Source organism: Crocodylus porosus, unplaced genomic scaffold, assembly GCF_001723895.1.
Source record: "Crocodylus porosus isolate Cpor-Errol unplaced genomic scaffold, CroPor_comp1, whole genome shotgun sequence".
NCBI classification, from domain to species: Eukaryota; Metazoa; Chordata; order Crocodylia; family Crocodylidae; genus Crocodylus; species Crocodylus porosus.
Window position 1 is genome coordinate 177,925,998 of NW_017728886.1, and position 20,782 is coordinate 177,946,779.

The window sequence follows — 20,782 nt, forward strand, 5'->3', positions numbered from 1 at the left end:
TATATTTTTTGTTTCTTTTTTTTTTTTTTTTTTTTGGTTTTGGATTTGTTTTTTTTAAGAAAGTAATTTAAAGCATCATGTATTCCAATGTAGCACACCTGAGTACCACTTCAGTAATATAAACAATTTTAAGCGGCAAAGCCTATTCCATAGAAAAAAAAGTTTATTTAATTCCCAGGCTGGTCAGGTGACTAGGATAAAAAGCTACTCCAACTTTGGACTTCTTGTTTAGCATGTTCATATGTTCCTTGAAGTGTGAGGCCCAAAACTGGACACAATACTACAGGGAAGGCCTCACTAGTGCTGAAGGGAGTGAAAGACTCAGTTCCCTTGCTTTGCGAGTGATACTACTGTTAATATAACCCAGGATGTTGTTGGCTTTTATTCAGCTTATGATCTACCATAACAACAAGGTACTTCTCTACAGTACTGAAGAGTACCTAGTACTGCAGTCTGAATTTGTACATGTGGTTATTCTGTCCCAGCTGCAGGACTTTGCACTTGCCTTTGTTGAATCTCATCACAGACTAGAGAAATGGTTTGTGATCAATCTGGGTCATTTTGGGTCCTAGCCCTGCTCTCCACAGTGTCATCATCTGCAAATTTCCTGGATGCACTGAACCCCTTAATCCAAATCACTAATGAAAATGTTGAACACGACAGACTCCTAGGGGACCCCACTGAATACCTTTTCCAAACTAGCCACTGGTGACTACTTGTTGAACACAACGTTCCAATTAGTTATAGATCCAACCTTACAGTACTTTCATTAAGTCTGTATTGCCTTAGCTTGTTAGTAAGAAGGTCACGGGAGCCTCTGTCAAAAGCCGTGCTAAAGTTAAGGTATAACGTGATTTATGCTACCTTAAGCTGCACTTTATGAAATAAAGCAACAGGTAACAGTCACCTGTTGTCGATCCGCAGACATGATGATCTCTGGGTAGAGCACTGCTCAGCATCTGCATGGTGCAGCCCAGGGGAATGGCACAGGGGGTGAACCACAGGCCAGGATAGAGCCCCAAGGACCCTCCTTCAGGCATGCACTGCTGGATCAGGGCTCTACTGAGACTGTACACCTCCCGCCCTAGATGAGCCCCAGTGCACTGGGGATGAAGCTGGGACCACCTGCACTTTTCCATTTAACGCACTACCTGGAGCTGCTGAAGGGGATGGAAATTTGGCAGCTAGGGAGCAGCAACTGCTGCTGCCATGCCATCTAGTTTCTGGACCCAGAGGAGCCCCAAATAGTAGGGCTGTGCAGGCTGGCACTGGAGCAGGTGGGGGTGAAGCACCCTGCCCAACCACCCCATTTGCAGGCAACTACTCAGATGCCTCCCATGGTGACAGGGAGCAGTGGGGGAGGAGGGGAAACAACACCAGGGCAAATACATCTCCTTGACAGGACTACAACAAAGCCATGCATCATGCAGGGCAAAAGTCTGTTCTCAGATGAGCGTAGGACACTGGGACATAAAAGATGATGTGAGATTTTCCTTTGAAATAGGACTCGGAGGTACTCAGGGGAATAAACTTGCACCCTCTACCTCCCCTGCACAAAGTGAAGTCTCTTTTCTACCCAGAACTTCCCCAATCTCTGAATTGTTCTTGGCCTGATGAAGGACACAGGTACTCCAAAGCTTGTAAAGAAAGACCTTTTTTTTTTGTGGCACTACTTCGCTGGTCTAATAAAAAGTTCTCGCCTCCAATCCAGGGGCTTTGTTTAGACAATGTTGTCAGAGAAGTGCTCGCAGACCCCCGTGACGAGCCAGCCGCGGCGGCGACCCCGTTACCTGGTGCAGCAGCCCGGGCGGGCCCTGGCCACGGTGGAAGCGGCGACGGGCAGGCCCGGGTTGGAGCACAGCGTCACGTTGTTCGAGGCCCCGGGCGAGGGGGGCGAGGTGCCAGGGAATGTCTCGTCGCCAGAGCCGTCCATGGCGCCGCGGCTGGAAACCCAACGTGAGGAACAAGCCTCAGGCCCACGACGCCCCCAGCACGAGGAGCGGCCGCGGGCAGGGCAGGGCAGTGCCAGGCAGCTTACGGGGAGCCCCCACGGCCTGGCCCTGCCCCCGCTGTGCGGAGCCGAGGGGGGGGGGCAGCGCCCGCCTCGCCCTGGGCGCAGGAAGGCTCCAACCGACCGGCCCCACTCAACCGCCACTTCCAACTGCTGCGTAAGTCCACACTCACACGCCCCCCGCCGGACTTGTGCTCGCAACTCCCGGCCCAGTGCTACCGCCTGCAGCAGCAGCCGCTCGGCCAGCCCAACTCGCAGCTCTACTCACCCCGCCCCCTTCCCCGGCTCTCAACCAATCGCCTCGACCCTACAAGCGTGGGGGCGGGGCCAAGGAAGGAAACAAGACAGGACGAGGGTGGGCGGGACAAAACTGCCAAACGAAAAGCGGCGGGAGCCGCTGCAGCAGCCGGCGATTGGCTGCGGGGGAGTTCGCGAATCTATAGAAGCTTGTCATTGGAGGAAGAGACGCATGACGTCACCCGCCTAGGCACGGCGGGCCTGGACCCCTCTTGAGGGGCTGGTTGCAGAGATCCCGTCACTTCCCCCTGCTGAGCAGTAGCCTGTCCCCTTAGCCAGGACAGGCGGCCTTCATGGGGCCGGGCTTCACAAGTGCGCCTGCGCGATTCCCGCCTGGCGGTAGGTGTCATGAATGATGGGTACCAGGGGGCAAGGAATGAGCACAGCACACCTCACCCCGGTTCTGAGAGAGGTGATACTCCTAGTGCCTGCTCAGCTAATTTTGTCAGCACGGAGTCAGCAATCCCACTTTGCTGGCCTGAACATGGTGTGCACATACCCACCTCTCGACTCCCAAAACTAGCCTTCTGCTCCCAGCTTAGCAAGGGATCTCGTGGCGGCCAGAGGAAATGCTACAAGGGCTTGCTGAAGGCTACCTCAAGAGAATGGATGCCCACATCAAGAGCAGGAGCCATCTGCTGACCAACTCTAATGGCACCCCAAACTCAACCAAGCAGCAGCCTGTTTAGACCAGTGGTCTCCAACCTTTTTAAGTAGATCACTATTGGCATTTAAAAGCAACCCAAGAGCTATCGTGCACTTCCACCCTTCCCCCTCCCCCTGTCCAGCAGGTGAGTCAGTGGGGATGGAAAGGGGGGCAGGTCAAGGTAGAGGGAGAAAAAATTATTTGGGGGCAGCAGGTAAGTCCCACCCAGCCAGGGCCCTGCACAACTTACCCCTGTGGCCTCTTCCCTCACCCGCCTCCAACGGTCTGACCTATTGGACTGGCTGCACTCTTGAATGCACACAGGCACTCAGCCCCCAACCCCAGCCTTGAATCGACTCCAAGAGGGTCCGAGATCTACCACAAGAGGCTCAGAAATCTACCAATGGATTGAAGTCCCCTGGTTTAGAGGTAAATTGTCTTGCCCTCAAAACAGAGAAGAGGAAGGAAAAGGAGAAAAATCCTAACCTATGGCCTAGTCCCGCCTGCAGAAAGACCAGCAACTTCTGTGGATGAGTCTGTGACTCAAGGATTGGACTCTTAAGGCACCTCAAGACCCATCAATGAGCCGTGGTAGAAGTCATCCTCCAGTCGAGGGATTGCCAATGATTCCTGCCAGTGGGAGATGAGCCTATTTGTTGTGCTGAAGGGATCACAAGCTCACCGAAGAAACTATAAGCCTCCCTTAATAAAGGAGGTCACTGGGGGCACAACTCATTGCTTAGGACAAATAGAAAGAAAACGGAAGGAAGTGAAGTTCATGGGTTAATAATAAAGGATCTGGAAAGGGATGCCAAGCAAAGCCAGCAATCACTGTCCCCAAATGAGCTGAAGAAGCGCACCAAGCAGTGAAATGGGGCCTGGAGACAAATGGAGGAGTGATAGGAAAGCAGCCCCACACTTGCCCAGATCTCCCCCTGCCAGTCTCCTTTCTGGTCTGATAGATGGAAAGCTTGGCCAGAGCCAAGAGAAAGTTGACCAGGAAAGCCCAGGAATTACTGGGGCCTTGGACAGGGAGTGCCTAAAGAAAAGGTGCAGGGAAAAGAGCAGGCAAAACCATAGCAGGAGGTTCCAGAGAAGGTAGAAAAATTCCTACAACTTGGTACACTTGAGATGGGTGTGGGGGACAGTACACTGGGTTAGAGGGATCTTTTGGACTGACCCTTTTCTTCTGTTCCTAGGACAAACCACAGGTTTTTCTCTCTGTTACACAGACTTCTTAACTTCTGTGTCAAGAGTCTCTGGATCCAGGATCCTATGGGCAGGCCAGAATGAATGCACTTCTACCAGCACACCTGTTTGAAAGCAGAAGAAGTAAATTTCTCTCTCAGAGGCTAAAATTGAATTGACAACTGTCAAAGAAATGATAGAATTGTGTGTTTCAGGCATTTTATGCAGATAAAGGTTTTGTCCTTGTTTGCGTGAACATCATGCAGCCTTTTTAATGTGATGATTCTGTGTTTGTTACAGCTCACATGAACCGGAGATGTAAACAGCACAGCTTCCTATATGGAAAAAAAAGGGTGACTAACTGAAAAATATACTAGGATCCCAATAGCAGCGTGTTGTCAAGCCTGAAGGAAAATCAAGTGACTGTTCTAGACTAATTACTAACTGAAAGCAGGAGCAGCCAGCTATAAGGAAATAAATCATTAAAATTGCCATTAACTTAAAGAATACCATGAACACACTGAGTTGAACAAAAACCGATGGAAGCAACAGGTTCCCTTTTTTTTGCAATTTCTTAGTTGGTCTAATCAAAGGTATCATCTCTGAACCAAGAGTTCTAGTTTTATCTAGCCAGAGCAGAGCAATACAGCCTTGCCAGGGCCATTGGAGCTGAGCTGCCTTGCTTCCATTCCTACACCACTAAGGAAAGCACCATGCTAGTAGTCCTACATCTTCCCCATGTAGAGATTGCATTTTTCTAAACTTTCTGTTTCTTGGAAACAACCCTTAGAGCAGGGGTTCTCAAACTTTGTGATACTGTGACCCCCCAGCAGCTGATCAACAAGCTATGGGGTCCCCTGCGTGGGTTTGCAACCCCCTTTTAAGTTGCTCATGACCCACAGTTTGAGAACAGCTGCCTTACGGTATCATAGTTCAGCTTCCAAAGGTGAAGCAACTTCCAGGGGTAAATATGTAATTACAGTGGAATCTGGTTAATAAAGTCACTGGGATAACTCATCACTGTTTCATTAATTGATATACTGAATCTTCGCAAAAGTTCTATCAATTCATAGGCAAAACGACTTCAACGAATTCATCATCTCTTAGTATACTCATTTAAAAAGTGTAGAGGCATACTGTACTGAAGTCACAGTGGAAATTTGCTCCTGAAAATTACTTGGTTTGAAAGGCATCTTCTCTAGCAACCCACAAGTCAGCTGATGTTCTCAAAGCATTGGATACTCAGCCATTCCATTTTGTAGACTTACCAGTTTTGGTGATGAGTGGATATAAGAAAGCAAGCAAAAAACCTTTATTTTATTCCATCATAATCATGCAATGCTTATATAATGAGCACGCTGAATTTTTACTAAGAAATTGTACATTAAGCATTTCTCTGTAGTATTACTCAGCTCTGAGTGAGCCAAAGTATATATTTTACATGCAGAATTCTTGTAATATATATTTTTTTCATTATAAATGACAAAGATGTCTCAGGTATGCAAAACAAATGTGGTTGTGTATACTGTTAAAAGACATGCTGAAACCTGCAGAGTCAAAGTAGAATCTTGAAATATTTAAATTCAGATGCAAAGGTAATTGTGAAGCTATACCATGACAAAGTAGGAGTTGGAATAGCAGCCATGTTACAAATTTTAAAGTGACCTGTACATTATATTTGAGCAATCAGGGCTACGCTGCTTTGTTATACAAATGCACCATTTTTTACCTTAAGACCTTAGAAAAATAGGGCTGAAAGAGACTTCCGAGACTTCAAGAGATCAACTATTCAAGCTTCCTGCTCAAGGAGAGAGATCTCCATCTAAATCATTTCAGCCAAGATTAAGAATATCAATTCTATATTTCTCTGCTTTGGCTCCAGAGACTTATATTATTATTATTAATCTCCTACTTTAATAGAAAGGGCAAGAGCTTCAAATGTTAGGTGGTTAAAAGCTCTTGACAGTGACCAAAAACACTTTCTTTTTTGTTGACCTTTCATAGTTGTAGGCCCTTTTTAATGTAATTCACACCAGACCTGAATTATAAAGAGATACATATTATATATATATGCTCCTTTTCTATCACAAGGCTACTAAACTGTATACAATTTAATTTTCTTTTTAGCAGTCTTCTAGCAGTTACAAACAAGATGTTTTGTGTTCCATATCAACACCTAATTCTTATTGTTGAAAAGTATATAGCAGAAACTGTATACTAATCCTTTTTTAAGGAAAATTCTGTTTGAAGCTCCAGATTAATCCACTACATACACCTTAATCTGAATAAGATGACAGATGGGACACTTGACTCTAACATGCCCCTATATCATACTAGGTGCCTTTTAATTAAATAAAAAGAAAGCACAATAATCCACGTCTTTTAAAATAAGTTTTATTAATCTATTTAGTGACAATTTTAAAAAATTAAATATTTAAATCTTATGCAGTGAGGTGGAAACTTCAAATGACCAAACACTCCAAACTACCATTTTGCTGCAGTATGCACAGGAACAGTTTATTTTAGGAGTTACTTCTGATGTGATCCTTGAGTTACAGAACTGTTTCTTGAGAGCATGTTGAACTCTGACAATACATTTCACATATATCAATGTGATATACAAAAAATAAAAATAATTAAAAAAAAGAAATAAAGAAAAAGAAGAAACTCAAGACCACAACAAACTGAGTACAAAAAATATGGGACAGGCATTTTGAAGTCAACTACTCTGCATATAGGTCTCATACTTAATGCTGCTGGTATTGTGTTGTCATAATTCAAAGGGTATTGGAACAATGAAGCTAGTGTTCCTTTGATGCACAAGCACAAACGTTCAGACTCCAAATACTGTGGTTTGTTTTGCAAAACATGCAAAAAGCCCCCAAATTTTGAAAATCTTCAGAAGGAAAAATGAAAAATGAAAGCAGCTAGAAAATGGAAGCGTTTACAAACATCAAGTAGGCCCTTTAGAGTTTATTTTAAACAACGTGTTAAACCCCTTCATTTTCAGGTAAAAGGTTAAGAGGCCGAGAGATATATCGTCTGCGAGGGTGAGGATACTGGAGGTTGGCAGTGTCAGCATCGCAAGAGTGCTCTATCAGAGGAGGAGGAGGTAGGAGCTGGGCATGACTGGACCATCTTGATCCAGCCCGTGGGGAATCCAGAGGGGGAAAGAAATACCTGAAACAATTAAGACAGGAACAAAACACCAAAACAAAAAAGAAAACAAAACAAAACAAAAACAGAAGAAAAAGAGAAAAGTAGTAAATACAAGGAGAACCAAAGGGGAGAAAAGACATGCTGGAAAAAAAAAAAGCTTTAGTATATCCATGCCAAAACCAATAGAGTAATAGCAAAAATCAGGCCCCAATTCAAAACAAGATTCCAGATTTGCTCAAACAGTTCTTTAAAGAAAAGTACATGTTTCCACTCAAAGTATAGAAAAAGTATAATGTGAAAATATTTCTAACAGGCATTTTACAAAGGAATAAGTTACTTTGTAAATTAAAAAGATTTTCTAGCACAACTATCAACATCTTTCTCTGATGCTCACTCTCTCCAATTATTCATGCTTATTAACAGAGCTTTTAGTAACACTTCATTTGCAACACCAGGCACACATTAAATAATATGCAAATACATATGCTGCATTTACATCTAATTCAAATTAATCTCACTGCACATTTTAAGATGGATGTAAAACCATTGCATTGTTTTTACAACAGTTATCTTTCATAGTATACATCTACAAAGAATGACTATTGTTTCCATGAAATACAATCACTGTATGTATTTACAGATTTCTGCAAAAGCCTTGGGATAAGATTAAGATTTCTGGTAAACTCACAAGCTCTAGGAATTATGCCATTCTTCTGCCATTTCTATTATGACTTACCCGTAATATGCATTAATTTATTATAGCTATTAAAATATCTCTAAACATTATCTGTTGTGTTTATAGCTCTGTGGAGAACATTTACAGAATGCAGAGGCCAAATAATTTATGAAATTCTGGGACAATCTACACTGGAAGATGACTTCTGATGTTTAATAAATTAGAATGTTGTGCTTAGAAGGAATCCGCTAATCCATGAAATCACAACATAGGGGCATGTGGCGTACATCAGAAAAAGTACTTTTTAGCGAGGATGAATAAACTATGACAGTGCTTACAAAACATTTCTTGGACGTGGTTAAGTTATAAATGTAACATTATCAAACTAATTTAAACTATCATCTGTACAATTGTCAAATCACACTGTTAGCCTTAAAGGAATAAGACAGCAATTTCCGTATATTAAAAATCTTTTACAAAGTTGTGATGTTTAGGAACCTTACTTATATAATTAAGCACTATGAAACGTAAAGCAAATAAACACTCAGAACAATTTTAATGAAAATTTACTGACTTTAATGGTCATTAGGCCATCTTCCCCCTCTTCCCATCCCACTTAAGAACAACAATTTTCTTTATATCAATAGACTAGTTCTTTAATTTCATGAATTTTCCAGGAAAAAAAAACACCTGTCTTGGTGGAAATTTGTCTCATCAAGAAGCCTCTCCAATTATCTTTCTTTCTGAAGTTCCAACATTATCAAACTTTGCTGGCTAATACAAAAAGGTATACAAGATTTTTTTAAAGGCCTTTTTGCGTTTAGTAGTTAGCAGGCTGCTGGTGTCTTGGGAGAGGTCAAACGGCGTTGGGGAAGGGAAAAAGGAGTTCATTTTCCATTCCTGTGTGCATGCAACAAGCAGCAAAACAGCAAAGTTACTCCAGTTAGCTTGGTATCAGCTCTGTTTTCTGTTAAAAAGGACATAATACAAATGGAGAAGGGAAAATGCATCACAAATCTAGACACACATTATCAGTACAAATAAGAACACAGCACTACTGAGTGTAGTTTTTTCCAGTAATTTTAATTTTTCAGTCATTCCAAAATAATTTTGGTCACTAAGTTGGTTGAACATAAGGATTTTGACACATTTAATCCTTAGAAGATTAAAATCTTGTTATAGGTTAAATCCCTCTTTAGTGTTTAAAACATACTATCACTGAAAGTCGCTACCTAAAGATACAGATTAGAAGCTATTTAATTCTGCATTTGACTGTATTTGCTCACATACCACATGCATCTTTTCCCAAAATATTAGCCTTCCAAAATTAGGTGCATGTCTTAAGCAGGGAAGCTGATTTTTTGCTTAGAATAGCAGCAGTTGCATTTCTATTCAGGCAGGCTTTAGGGAGTCAACTGATTTAATGGCTTGCTTTATTCCTATTAATTGCTCCTCACTAAACAGGTATTAATGATTCACTCTTTTTTTTAAGAGGCTTGATCAAGCAATCCTTTCTTCAGCAATTTTGGTGCCGAATTTAACTACTCCTGGACTCTCGGTTCCTATTTTACCCTGCAGACTGTTTTTAGCTCATTTCAAAATCCTTAGTCTGCCCATGGAGTCCAGTCTTCAGCAGCAGCTAGAGTTTCAAGCTTGTGCCTGAGCATCCAAGAGCTACTGAAAATTCAGTTGTGAAAGGATTAACACTGCAGCTTTTGCCTAAACAGGAAAGGGAGGGTGGGTAGGCTAGCTGAAGATGAGGCTGTGTTCCTGCTGCCTATGGCCGTAAGTCTGGGGTGGGAGAAAGTCATTTTTCCTACATTCTGCCTTCCCAAAAAACAATGGGCATGTGTGATCTCATCGGGGGGGGGGTGTTATGTGATAAAATACAGTATACCAATCTGGTCATTTGATCAATATATTTGGTTTTTATTAAGCATTTTAGTTTTCAGAAATATATTAGAACTATGGAATTTGCACACACTCTCAAGTATATGTGATCACAAAATGGCTGTATCATTTTTAAAAGGCAAAATCCCATGTAGTCTTGTTGCAGTATATGGTCATGAAATCTCAGGAATTCACCACTTACAGAAGAATTATACTTAACAATTGCTTTAATTTAGGAAAAAAACTATATTTCCAGCACTATACTTGCAAATATAATCTTGAACATATGCACCAATCCATTCTGAGACTGCAGAGAGCTGGAAACAAGCTAAGTGCAAAGTGACTCATTCATCTCAATGAAGGGCTCTAGAGTCTACAATTTACCTTAATTTTTTTCCAAGCTGACATTATATTCAACATTTTTCCTGCGTAAGTTATCTCTGCTGGAACTAAAGGACCGATTTCTTGTTTTCTTACTCTGTGATTTAGTCTATGGCCACCTTGTGCACTCCCACTTTTCACCCCCAAGGAAAAGTTAATTGCCTTAATACGTTTCCCGCAATCAGTGGAGCAAGGCAGTGCTGTAGTTCAGTTTAAAGTCCAAGGAAGAGGGTGGGGAGATGCTCTGGAATGTATTTGTTTACAAGTAACAGTTATGTCTGTATAGGAATGCAAAGGGAAATATAGCTTGGTGATAAAATAAATGTATTATGTGGAATTTAACCTCAGTGAGCTGTAAAGAACAGGGCCTTCAACATGCCCTGTATGATCATGCCTTGTATGATCATATCTATATATTAAAAATGCAAGGTTCAGGAATTTAGTACAAACTCTTTCACTCATTTAACTGAAAGTTTTTAATATGTCTAGAAAACGAGTGTCATTCTAACAGAAACATAACAGAGAAAGCAATTAATAATTCCAAAAAACTAATTCACAAAAGAACTCTTAAGTTAGTCAGCCTAGGTATGTAAGAAAAACAGTTGGAAATAAGAGCTAGTTGGTTCCTATTAGAAGACAAGCACAGATAATTGTTTCCTTCCGCATTCCCTTCCTACATTATCTCATACCACAAATACAATCTGTAGTTGGTAGCCTTCCTAAGCACTTAGCTATGTACCTCAAACAATAAGACAATTACACTGCACTAAAACACAGTGTCATCTCTTCCTGTTTGAAACTACTGAAGATGTTTTAAAAAGTACAAAAAAGAGGTGAGTGGAAACAATTTGTGAAAATAGTCTCGAGTGTTTAAAAGAAGGGTTCCATTTGTTTTATGGTTTTGCTGGTTCCCCATCTACTGACACTGGCATAGTATACTAATCTCAGAGCTACAACTGAATAATCTGTAGAAACATTAATACAGTAATAAATAACTTTAAAGTATCATTAAACATACTTAAGAACCATAAACAAAAAACAAAATTCAGTACAATTCAGTAAACAGTTTTACAGAAGAGTCAATACATTCCAAATACATTCCAAAATTCCAGTCTCAAGTTAGCCTACCTGCCAGCAAATGATCCATTTAGTGAATTCTGGAAGCTTGTATTGGCTGAACCTAAAGAAGCATTAAAAATGCCCTGCTGAGAACTACCATTGACTGGACTCCCGTTACCTTTCAGAATGCCAGTGCACTTCCAGTTGTCCATGTAATTAGCTAAAATACATAAAATAAATTTACTTTCCATCCCCATATTCAAGAACATTTGATAATATCACAACTTTGACAGATATTCAGCCCGTGGAAATCGGAGAAGTTTGACAATTCAATGGCACTACATCAATGTAAAAAACAAGTGTCCATCTGACTTCATAACAACTTGAGATTCTCTCACAGTCCTCCTTAAATTTAAATAGAAGCTTATTCCAGAAGCCACAGAAATTAAACATTTGCTTCCCCATTATTGGTCTGAGTGACAGACCAAATAAGACTGACAGACTACATAATTCATAGTTCCTGGTCTCCCTAAAAAGATAAAGATTTGTGAACTAGCTGCAGCAAAGAGCTGCACAGGACCACCCAGGTATTTCACCTGTTTTCTGCAGCCTTTTTTTTTTTTTTTTTTTTGTGCGCAGCTTCCTTCTATTGGGTATACAGGATTGTGGTTGTGCTCCAGCAGAATGGAAAAGCAGCACCCTTTGGAGTAAAGGTTGCAACAATCAGTTGAGTGGACTTGTTCTTAATTTAGAAGCCCATTGTAATTAAGCAGGTCACAAACCACCCATATACAAAAAGGCAGGTTAAACTGTATTTTCATGATATTAATTGTAGTAAGCATGAATACAGTACATTTAATGTTCAAAAATTAATTTGGGTCAGCTTGAAAATAAAAGTTAGAAACTGTGGGGAGAACAGGCATATGCAGCTCCAAAACCTGAACCTTAAAAGAGAGAAATTCAGAGACTAGAAGCATTTAAAATGTAGGCTTATTCAAAACATATTATGAAGTCCATGGACAGCAAAAAAATAAGTCTATGCACTACAGAAAGACTGGTCTGGCACAAGATCTTCTCAAAATAATCAATAGAAGGGAGTGAAAATTCTCTTGACATGTGGTTAGAGCAGAAGAAATGCCTACAAAAGAATCAGCATTTCATAACTTAGAATTCTGTATGTGTCTGACATTTAGCTGGACCATGTAGGCTCATTAACCAAAGTCACTTATGAACGCTTATCATTTGAATCTGAAGTAGTAAGCATTTTGGATCACAAATTATGATTAGGAACCTACCTAAATCGCAGTAGAAGTTTGGGGTACAGCAGTACCTTTCATCTATTTGCTGTACAGACCCCCTCACTCTGAGTGGACAAGAAGCAAGTAATGCCTTGGTTTTGTCCCTAGACCACTCAGTCGGCAGAGGGAAAGGGGTACAATGGCGAGAAGAACAAGATTAAAGGCACTGCTGCCCCACAAACTTCCATCATGATTTAGGTAGGTGCCTAATTAAGATACATGCTACTATCATGGTCTGAATAAAACACTGAACAAAGTGCCGCATTACATCCATATACAGAAGGTTTGACTTTCTTTTTCCAAACACACACAGGAGTACTAAGACTTGTTCACAAACTCAAAAGCCTTGTGCAGGAAGAAATTAAATTTCTGTATAGACTCTCCCAAAAGTCAGTATTCAGTTGAAGTAGATAAAATATCTGACCTGCACTGCTCTTACCTTTCCATAGCCTAACACAGCCATCATCACCAGATGATGCAAGCACTGTGCCAGTAATATTCCAGCTCACTCGCCAGACCTGGGAGTTGTGATTATCAAACTGAGCCACTATGTGAATTTCAAATTTTGTTAATCCTCCAGAAGAAGTCAGTTCTTTCCTGTTGAAAGAAAACATATATGAGGGTAAAAGTCTGCAAAAAGAAGAACATTAAGGCAGGAGAAACATTTAGACTACGGATAGAAATAACACATAAACCAATGTAAGTGATCAGAATCTGAAATTCAGTGTACAGCCACTTTCAAAATGGCAGAAACCAGTTTAAGATAAACCTGGATGGATTCAGTATCAGACTTAACTGATTTACGTTACATCGGTTTATTGAACTTCTATCCTAGATCCCCTCCAGATTCAAGTTAACTCACAGTCCCCCAGCATCCCAAGATGCTTTGCACCTCCCTTACAACTCTCCCCCTCACAGAGTAGGCAGGCTATCCTTGGCCCAAGCTTTCCCCTTTAGCCAAGGAGGGAGGTGTGCTCTAGCACCCCACAGCCTCTGGCCTGGGCCACTGCAGGCATGTGACTGCATTTCCAGAATTAAAAGTGAATGTCTGTTCACTTATTTATTGGTTCAAACTATGCAGCTTACACTAACCTGCGAATACTGAATCAATTCAGTCTTGGACTTTTTGATCATCTGTACTTAGCCTTTAAGTTCCAAAAACCCAAGTTTTCTTGAATGTGTAGTTTTCCAAGAAGTGTGCATGACAATAATTTGTTGGACTCATCAAGCAAAATAGTTTTGCTAGTTCACTGGTTGCCTTAAACAAGACATGTCAAAACTGGTAACCTACCAAAGCTGGTAGCATGGTGATAAAACATGTTGTGCTATTCCACACACTCACCTGGAAACAGCTGTGCCACTTTAGCAAGTAAGCTAATTAGCTCTGCTGAGAAACATAACTTTTTAACCCAGATTCTGCACTAATAATGGACTAACACCACTTATGGCAGTTCACTACATCCAATCATGAGCTAGCATGTACACAGCAGTACAGTATATTTCAGCACAGTACAGGCTAGCATAAACATATTCCATAACAACAGTACAGACATACCAGATGATTGATAAAAAGCACCTCTTTCTGAATAGACTTGCTAAAATATTTAATACTGTGCCCACCACTTTAACAGGCCAGACAGTCTGCAGAACCACTGGCAGGTGACGTCACACCTAATTAGGGAGTCAACAGACTCAGGAGATGGCAAGTGAGGCCAGGCCTGATCAGGGGAGCCACCTGATTGCAGTGGGGATGCTTGATTGGAAGAGGGCTGGGCTTAGACAGGGTATAAGCCCAGACCCTGGGAACAGAGCTGGCAGTAACATCCTGGGGACATGGAAGAAACATAACCCAACAGAAAGGCTGAAGCTCCTGACTGCCAGTATGGAGAATGTCTGAGACCTGTGAAGATTCGGGTAGGCACCATGGGGATAGAGAAGGTTCCTGGGGACCCAGAGGAGATCCAGAGCCCTGGAAAGGGGGCCAAGTACCTGGGCCTGTTGAGAGGACAGGTAAGGCTGGAAAGAGTGGCCTAGTGAGAGGCCCAGACAACCCAAAGAGCGAGGGGCTGTGTGCATGGGGCCTAGAGAAAGGCCAGCCCAGCCCAGTGGAAGAGGACCTGTGTGTACAAGGATTTAGAGAAAGGTAAGGCCAGCCCAGAGCAGGGCTGGGAGGCTGGGGCCTATTGAGGGGCCACATGAGCCCTCAGTAAGAGCCTGAGCAGCAGGGAGACCTAGTAAAAGAGGCCTGGGCATGACCTGCAAGTGAGGCACAGTACATGGGCCCATTGATGGGTCCAGGGGTGCCCAGAGAAAACAGCAGCTGTATTGCATGATTTAGGCACAGCTTCAGGCCCACCGAGAGAAAGTGACTGATCCATGGAGGGGCCCAAGAAGGTGGACCAACGGAGATGGTGGGACTGATGGCTTGAATAACTGATCAAGGACCTTGACTGGCCAATGACGGGGCCAGGGTCTCAGACAGGCCGAAGGGTGAAAACCCACTGGAGACAGCCAGAGGCGGACTGCCTGGAGTCTTGACTGGCCTGTCAGCGGGGCCAGGGCCTGGAGAGGCACAAAGGTCCCTGGATGGGGACCACTGCTGAGAAAAAGGGGTCAGAGGGTATACAGCGTGGATTACAATGGCTGGCACTAAGCCATCTGAAGATGGGGTTCAAGTGCAAACTGGGGGCCAGAAATACAGAACAAGAATAGAGATGGAGTCCAGATCAAAGGCAGCGGCCTAGGAGAGACGCAGGACATCTAGGGGTAACCCAGAAAGATGGATGGAGGATCAGGTAGACTTGAAGACTGGTCCTGAATAAGACCTAAAACTGCACCTTGCTGGAGTTGGTTGGCATGGTGGGGCTGCTGTGGCGGGGCAGCCTCCATGAAATACCACACATGGGCCACGTCAGGGGAAGGTGAGGTTGGGGTGCTGGAAAGCCTCAGCCCCCACTGCCTTGGGGGTGACCCTGTGGAGGGGGAAGGATAAGAGCACAACCCAACAGAAAAGCACTGGGCAAGAGAAAATGTGTGAAGCACGGAGGGTCCAGCAGGCCCGGGGAGAAAGACCTGAGGCCTAAATTGAGTGAGAGGCGTAAGGGTCTGAGGGCCCGGAGAAGAGCTGTACCAGTAACAAGCAGAACACCTGTAAGAATTACGCCTGTACAGAGTGGCCAGTATTTGCTTCAGATTCAGCCAATTCAGAGGACAGTGATTCAATTTGGTGATTTGAATCACTGTCCCAAATCAATTTGGAGATTCGGCTGCCGCCAAATCTCCGAACTGAGATTTAAGTGCTTACTTTTTAAGCATTGGGATACTAGGGCCAGGCAGAGCATCCGTTAATGTGTTTGGGAGAGCGGGCAGGGTCACAGTGAGGCTCACGGGGGCTGGGGGAGCAGGCAGAGAATGGCGGGGTTCCCCCAACCTAATGGGTCATCCTGTGTGCCCCCTCCCCTCCCCCCCCCAACTACTTACCAGCACAGGGTCTGAGTCCAGCACCCTGCAGCAGCAAGCAGGAACTGCCCAAATCAATTCTGAGAGCTTTGAATCAATTTGGACCTCTTTATTCATCTCCCAGTTCAATTCAGATTCACAAATTCAGCTGTCAAATTAGGAGGAATCTCCTCCAAATCGAATCAGCACCTGAAGCTTCGCATAGCCCTAGTAAGAATGCCATCTGCAAGGCATGGGACAGTGTAGGGCAGGTACGAAGCTGTGTAACTGACCCATGAGGCCAGGACCACAAGTCAGGGGTTATTATAGTAAGATCAGAGCAACCTTCCTCAACGTGTATATCTAATAACATTCAAGACATGGCAGGCAAGAGGTGGACTGTCCCTAAAACAGGGTATTATCCAAAAAATTTTGGACACCCTGGTACACCCTGTTACAACTACAAATAATTTGTTTTGCTTCCAGAGGGTAAGACGACATAATTATGTAATTTTGTATTAAGAATCTGCTTCAAAAGCTCACCTTAGAGGTTTTAGCGTGAAAATTCGTACATCTTTGGTTGCCACAGCTAAGATATGGAAGGATCTTCCTAGGTTTGGAGCAAATGCAATATCATGCACAGGATCAGTGACTGTCATGAGAGCTTCTGCTTTTGCATACTTCCTAAAGAACAACAGACAAGTTATGTATTAACTGAGACCCAATAAAAGGTTTAATGATTCAAATGATGTGGAAGGAAATGCTGTAAGTGACCAGAGCCAAGACTATCAAATATAGAATAACATTTTCTTCATAGACATTCAACAATAAATATTTTTAATTAATTTCTTAAAATATAGTCACAAACTAATTACTTCCATTTAATTGTATTCATTTGTGTTCAGTGAGTAGACCTATGCTTCATTTACTATATTGTTTCATGTACACAAGGTTCAAATTATGCTATCATCTGCACCGGGATAAATAGTATTTATTTTCTTGACTAACTACAAACCCAGAAACACCCAGGCACCCATACAACTCCTGTGCCTCACTGACTATGCTACTGGCATACTATAGAATGTCTGTATTTGACAATGGAATGATTTAATGTAATTAAAATACCACAAGTACATCTTTACATTATTTAATGAAGAGTGCTTAACTTTACAAACCTAATGTTTCATTAAAAGTTTTTTATAGCATGCAAATTATTTGCAAGAATTTTTACCAATGACTTATTGAAATGTAAAATATTTTACAAGTTTTTAAAAATAATAGTGCACGGATTACCATTTTGACTTAAAAAAACAACAGCAATCACAGAACCATATTAACCTTGGCTTTGCTAAGATATGCACATACTTACTTTAAACATAAGGGTTAGTAGGATCAGAGGCTTTTATCCTCTGAAAATTCCAGCAATAGTAATGCATTTGAATTGTCAGATTAACAGAAGTTTGTAAGCCCATTACAAGAAGCATCAGCCAACATTTTGATATTCCTTGATCCTCTCCTCTACCGACTCTACCGTACAGCAACATACAGAGCAACCATTTCCAGAGACTTCTCTCAGTGTCCATATTTTTATTGAATTTTTTTCCTCTGTCTCTAGGAAGTGCATTATTTTTCTACTTCTCTTTAAGCACAATATCAAGAATTATTTAACTAGCCATATGTTATGCACCAGCAAATAACCATTTTAAGTCAATTTCAAAGATTACCTTAATTTTTTAACATACCTGGTGTTCTCATTATATTCATAAATCTGAACCTTAGCCAAAATATTTGGACTGTTGTCATCACTTCCAACAGCTATCATTGGAGAATGTGCTCGAGAGCTAAACAGGGAAAAGTAAACGATGTTAGGTTTACAAATGATCCCTAAATAAGCAACACCATAAGTATTACAGAAAGAATATTAAAAGAACAGTTTGCAAAAAATCAGGGCAAAAGTTAAGTGCTATCTATAGCTGTCAGTTGAAGCTTTACTTCTGCCAATTTGCAATTCCATCCTGTGCACTGTTATAAGGAGGCATCTTGTATAATATGTATACAAAGATTGTCATAATATATATGGGGTAGAAACTGGGTTGCATAAGCAACTGTCAGTCTAGCATTTCCTAACTTTCAAATGGCTGAAGTTCTCTTGCTTGTGATGCTGACAGTCCCACAGCATATGAATCAGGAGGGTCTGAGCCGCACTGAAAAGCAAATTACTACCACAGGATTTGCTTCACTTGCTGAGTTCAGGAAGACTACCTTCTTTCTATAAGAATGGATAAGTTGCTGGGTCTAGGACAGAGGTGTCTAAAAAAGCACAGTTCAGACTGGCGCTCTCTCTACCATTCCTGCTATTGAGAGAGTTTTTTGTCCCATACACTCCTCTGAAGCAAAGGAATTAATGCTTTGTACTGGGTCTGCAGTAGCTGACTGAAAATATAGTAACCTGGGAGCTTGCTAAGGAAACCCACTCAGGCTCTCTCTTGCCATCTTTCTCTTAGTGCTACTTCAGCATCTCCCTTGTTTCTTAATGCAAGAGATGCATTGTTACTTTGGCAGTGGCATAGACCCAACCTAAAATTATTACTTACTCCTAAGTGTCAGAATTAGAGAGAGAGTGGGTCAAAATCTTGAGTATTTTTCTTCTAGCTCTAACATGTATCTACTCTAACATGTGAAAATTTAGATTTTTATTCCATTCAATTTCAGACTAAGCCTTTGATTTGCTTTTAAATTAATCATAAACTCTTAAGTGATGTTATTTAACATACCTTGAAGGATTCCAAGAAATACAACTGCAGCTTAGTTTACATGATATTTCATGCTGCAGTGACCACTGACTGAGATTCATAACATCTGGGGCTTCATATATCCTCACTACACCATCTGCTGAACAGGTTGCTAACATAAGACCCATATGCTTGGGAGCAAACTTTACATCTGTAACAGATGTTCTACTGTCTACCAGTGTGGTCCTCTTTACCTGAAGACAAATACAGAAACCATTAAAGAAAGAAATGCTTATGAGGTTCCATTAATCATATTTTCACTATCATACACCAGGGAAGCCTGCTGTACACTTTATAATGCAGTCATGTGGCCACATAAATTGTCATATACTCATGCTCTGAAGTCTAGTGTCCACAGACACCCAGAAAAAAAAAGTTACTGGCTTACACATACTTTTTGCACCAAATTAAGTAAATCTGTTAAATAACTAATCTAGTTAACTGTACCTATGGTTCTATTTGCATGAATTTAAGTGCATTAATATTGATATGATTTATTTAAATTTACTAAACAAATATATTTCTCCACTGTAGCAGCTGTGAATGTAGACCAACCAATGTTTAGTCTCTTATGTATGGAAAGATAATCTTCAAATGTGTATTCCTAAAAATAGTTTCTATTCTAACTGTAGATTGCTTAAAGCCATAGGTCTGGAAGACATGAGCTACTGTTGTCATATTAACACATGCTTATCGTAAAGCCTACTGACCACATTTTTACAGGTCAGTGCTGGAACGCTAATATTTTTGGTGCTGTATCAGGAAGCGATACTATCTAGTTATTTAAAACTAGCTTGACAAAGTCTGTAGTGTATATTGGAAGACAATCTTTAATTAAAAGAGGTAATGAGCAAAACATGGCTTTTTTCACTATCTTTTTGTTCAAGTGATTTTTCATATTTTTTAGGTTCAGGGTCCCCAATATATTAGACTCAAGGCTCCCCTCTCACCTTTCACTTGTTGTTTGACTATGGGGAAAGAACACAATTATTCTAATGCAAAGAACTCAGAAAGATCATAACATCTCAGAACATTTTTTGACACTGGTTTCCTATTTGGAATCTCTAAGTTTATTTTGTGAATCATATCTAAGTGTTTATACACCTAGTAGTGTCAATATCACACAACACCCTCCAACTCTGGTTTAGTTATTCTTTATTAATAGAGACACTTCAGAAAATGAGATGCACTCTTCGGATGTATTTCAGTATAGAAAGTGGGATTAAGATGTGAAGAGAAAAAAAATAAGGACATCAAGGGACAATCACTTGGAGTTCTAAACAATTTTTAACATTAAAAAATTTAGCCCTGTCATTCTGAAGTTTTAACCACTGAAACTGTGGTCCTTAATTATAAATAAACAATAGACAAGGCACAAAAAACATGAAAACAAACACGCCTGCTCAAAACCAATGTTAGCATTTCAAGTCTCACCCAGTGACTCTGCCCTCGGAGTTTATCGTTTGATTCTCCCACTATTTCTTCCCACACAGCAGCAGTTCTGTCAAAAGAGCAAGAAGCCAGGACCTGTCCAAATTCAGGATGAGCCCAGGTCACACGCCAGACAGACCCACTGTGCGTCTGCAAAATACAGAAAACACTGTCATCTGTAGAATGAAAACATTTCTACAATTCCAAATCATCTAAAGTTCACCTCTTGCATTAGTAGTTCTCTGAGGGGGAAAGAAGTTACAGCTGTACAAAGGTATCAAATATAGACTTCAGACCCTCTCTCCAGAGAATGCTCACTAAAAAGCTGCAAATTCTGTATCAACTATATTAAATATTAAAGAACACGTTAATAGACTGGGGGGCTGTGGTGTAGACACCCACACAGTCAGATGGGTCGCCAACTGGCTGGTGGGCCGCACCCAGAGGGTGGTAGTGGATGGGTCCTTCTCAACCTGGAAGGACGTGGGCAGTGGGGTTCCGTAGGGCTCGGTCCTC

General features: G+C 41.6%; 2 protein-coding genes and 1 long non-coding RNA gene across 4 annotated transcripts in view; 1 reads left to right on the forward strand and 2 right to left on the reverse strand.

Annotated features, from left to right (window-relative positions):
* Nucleotides 1-1,974, reverse strand: part of CEP192 (centrosomal protein 192) — a 106,872-nt gene extending 104,898 nt beyond the window's left edge. The window contains exon 1 of the mRNA XM_019545570.1: nt 1,791-1,974. Within this exon, the coding sequence (XP_019401115.1) occupies nt 1,791-1,933 (143 nt within the window). The 5' untranslated portion in view covers nt 1,934-1,974. The remainder of the gene's footprint in view (nt 1-1,790) is intronic.
* The window catches only part of LOC109317111, a 26,964-nt gene continuing 7,733 nt past the window's right edge, over nt 1,552-20,782 (forward strand). The window contains exons 1-2 of the long non-coding RNA XR_002102979.1: nt 1,552-1,563; nt 13,909-13,912. This is a non-coding gene — a long non-coding RNA (uncharacterized LOC109317111). The remainder of the gene's footprint in view (nt 1,564-13,908; nt 13,913-20,782) is intronic.
* The window catches only part of SEH1L (SEH1 like nucleoporin), a 22,366-nt gene continuing 8,104 nt past the window's right edge, over nt 6,521-20,782 (reverse strand). The window contains exons 3-9 of one of the 2 annotated variants that reach the window (XM_019545553.1): nt 20,270-20,416; nt 18,818-19,029; nt 17,786-17,884; nt 16,587-16,727; nt 13,045-13,202; nt 11,377-11,527; nt 6,521-7,322 (exon numbers count right to left, since the gene is read on the reverse strand). In XM_019545553.1, coding sequence (XP_019401098.1) covers nt 7,133-7,322; nt 11,377-11,527; nt 13,045-13,202; nt 16,587-16,727; nt 17,786-17,884; nt 18,818-19,029; nt 20,270-20,416 — 1,098 coding nt within the window. In that variant the 3' untranslated portion in view covers nt 6,521-7,132. Of the gene's footprint in view, nt 8,945-11,376; nt 11,528-13,044; nt 13,203-16,586; nt 16,728-17,785; nt 17,885-18,817; nt 19,030-20,269; nt 20,417-20,782 lie in introns of both variants that reach the window. The other variant, XM_019545560.1, reaches the window with a different exon arrangement.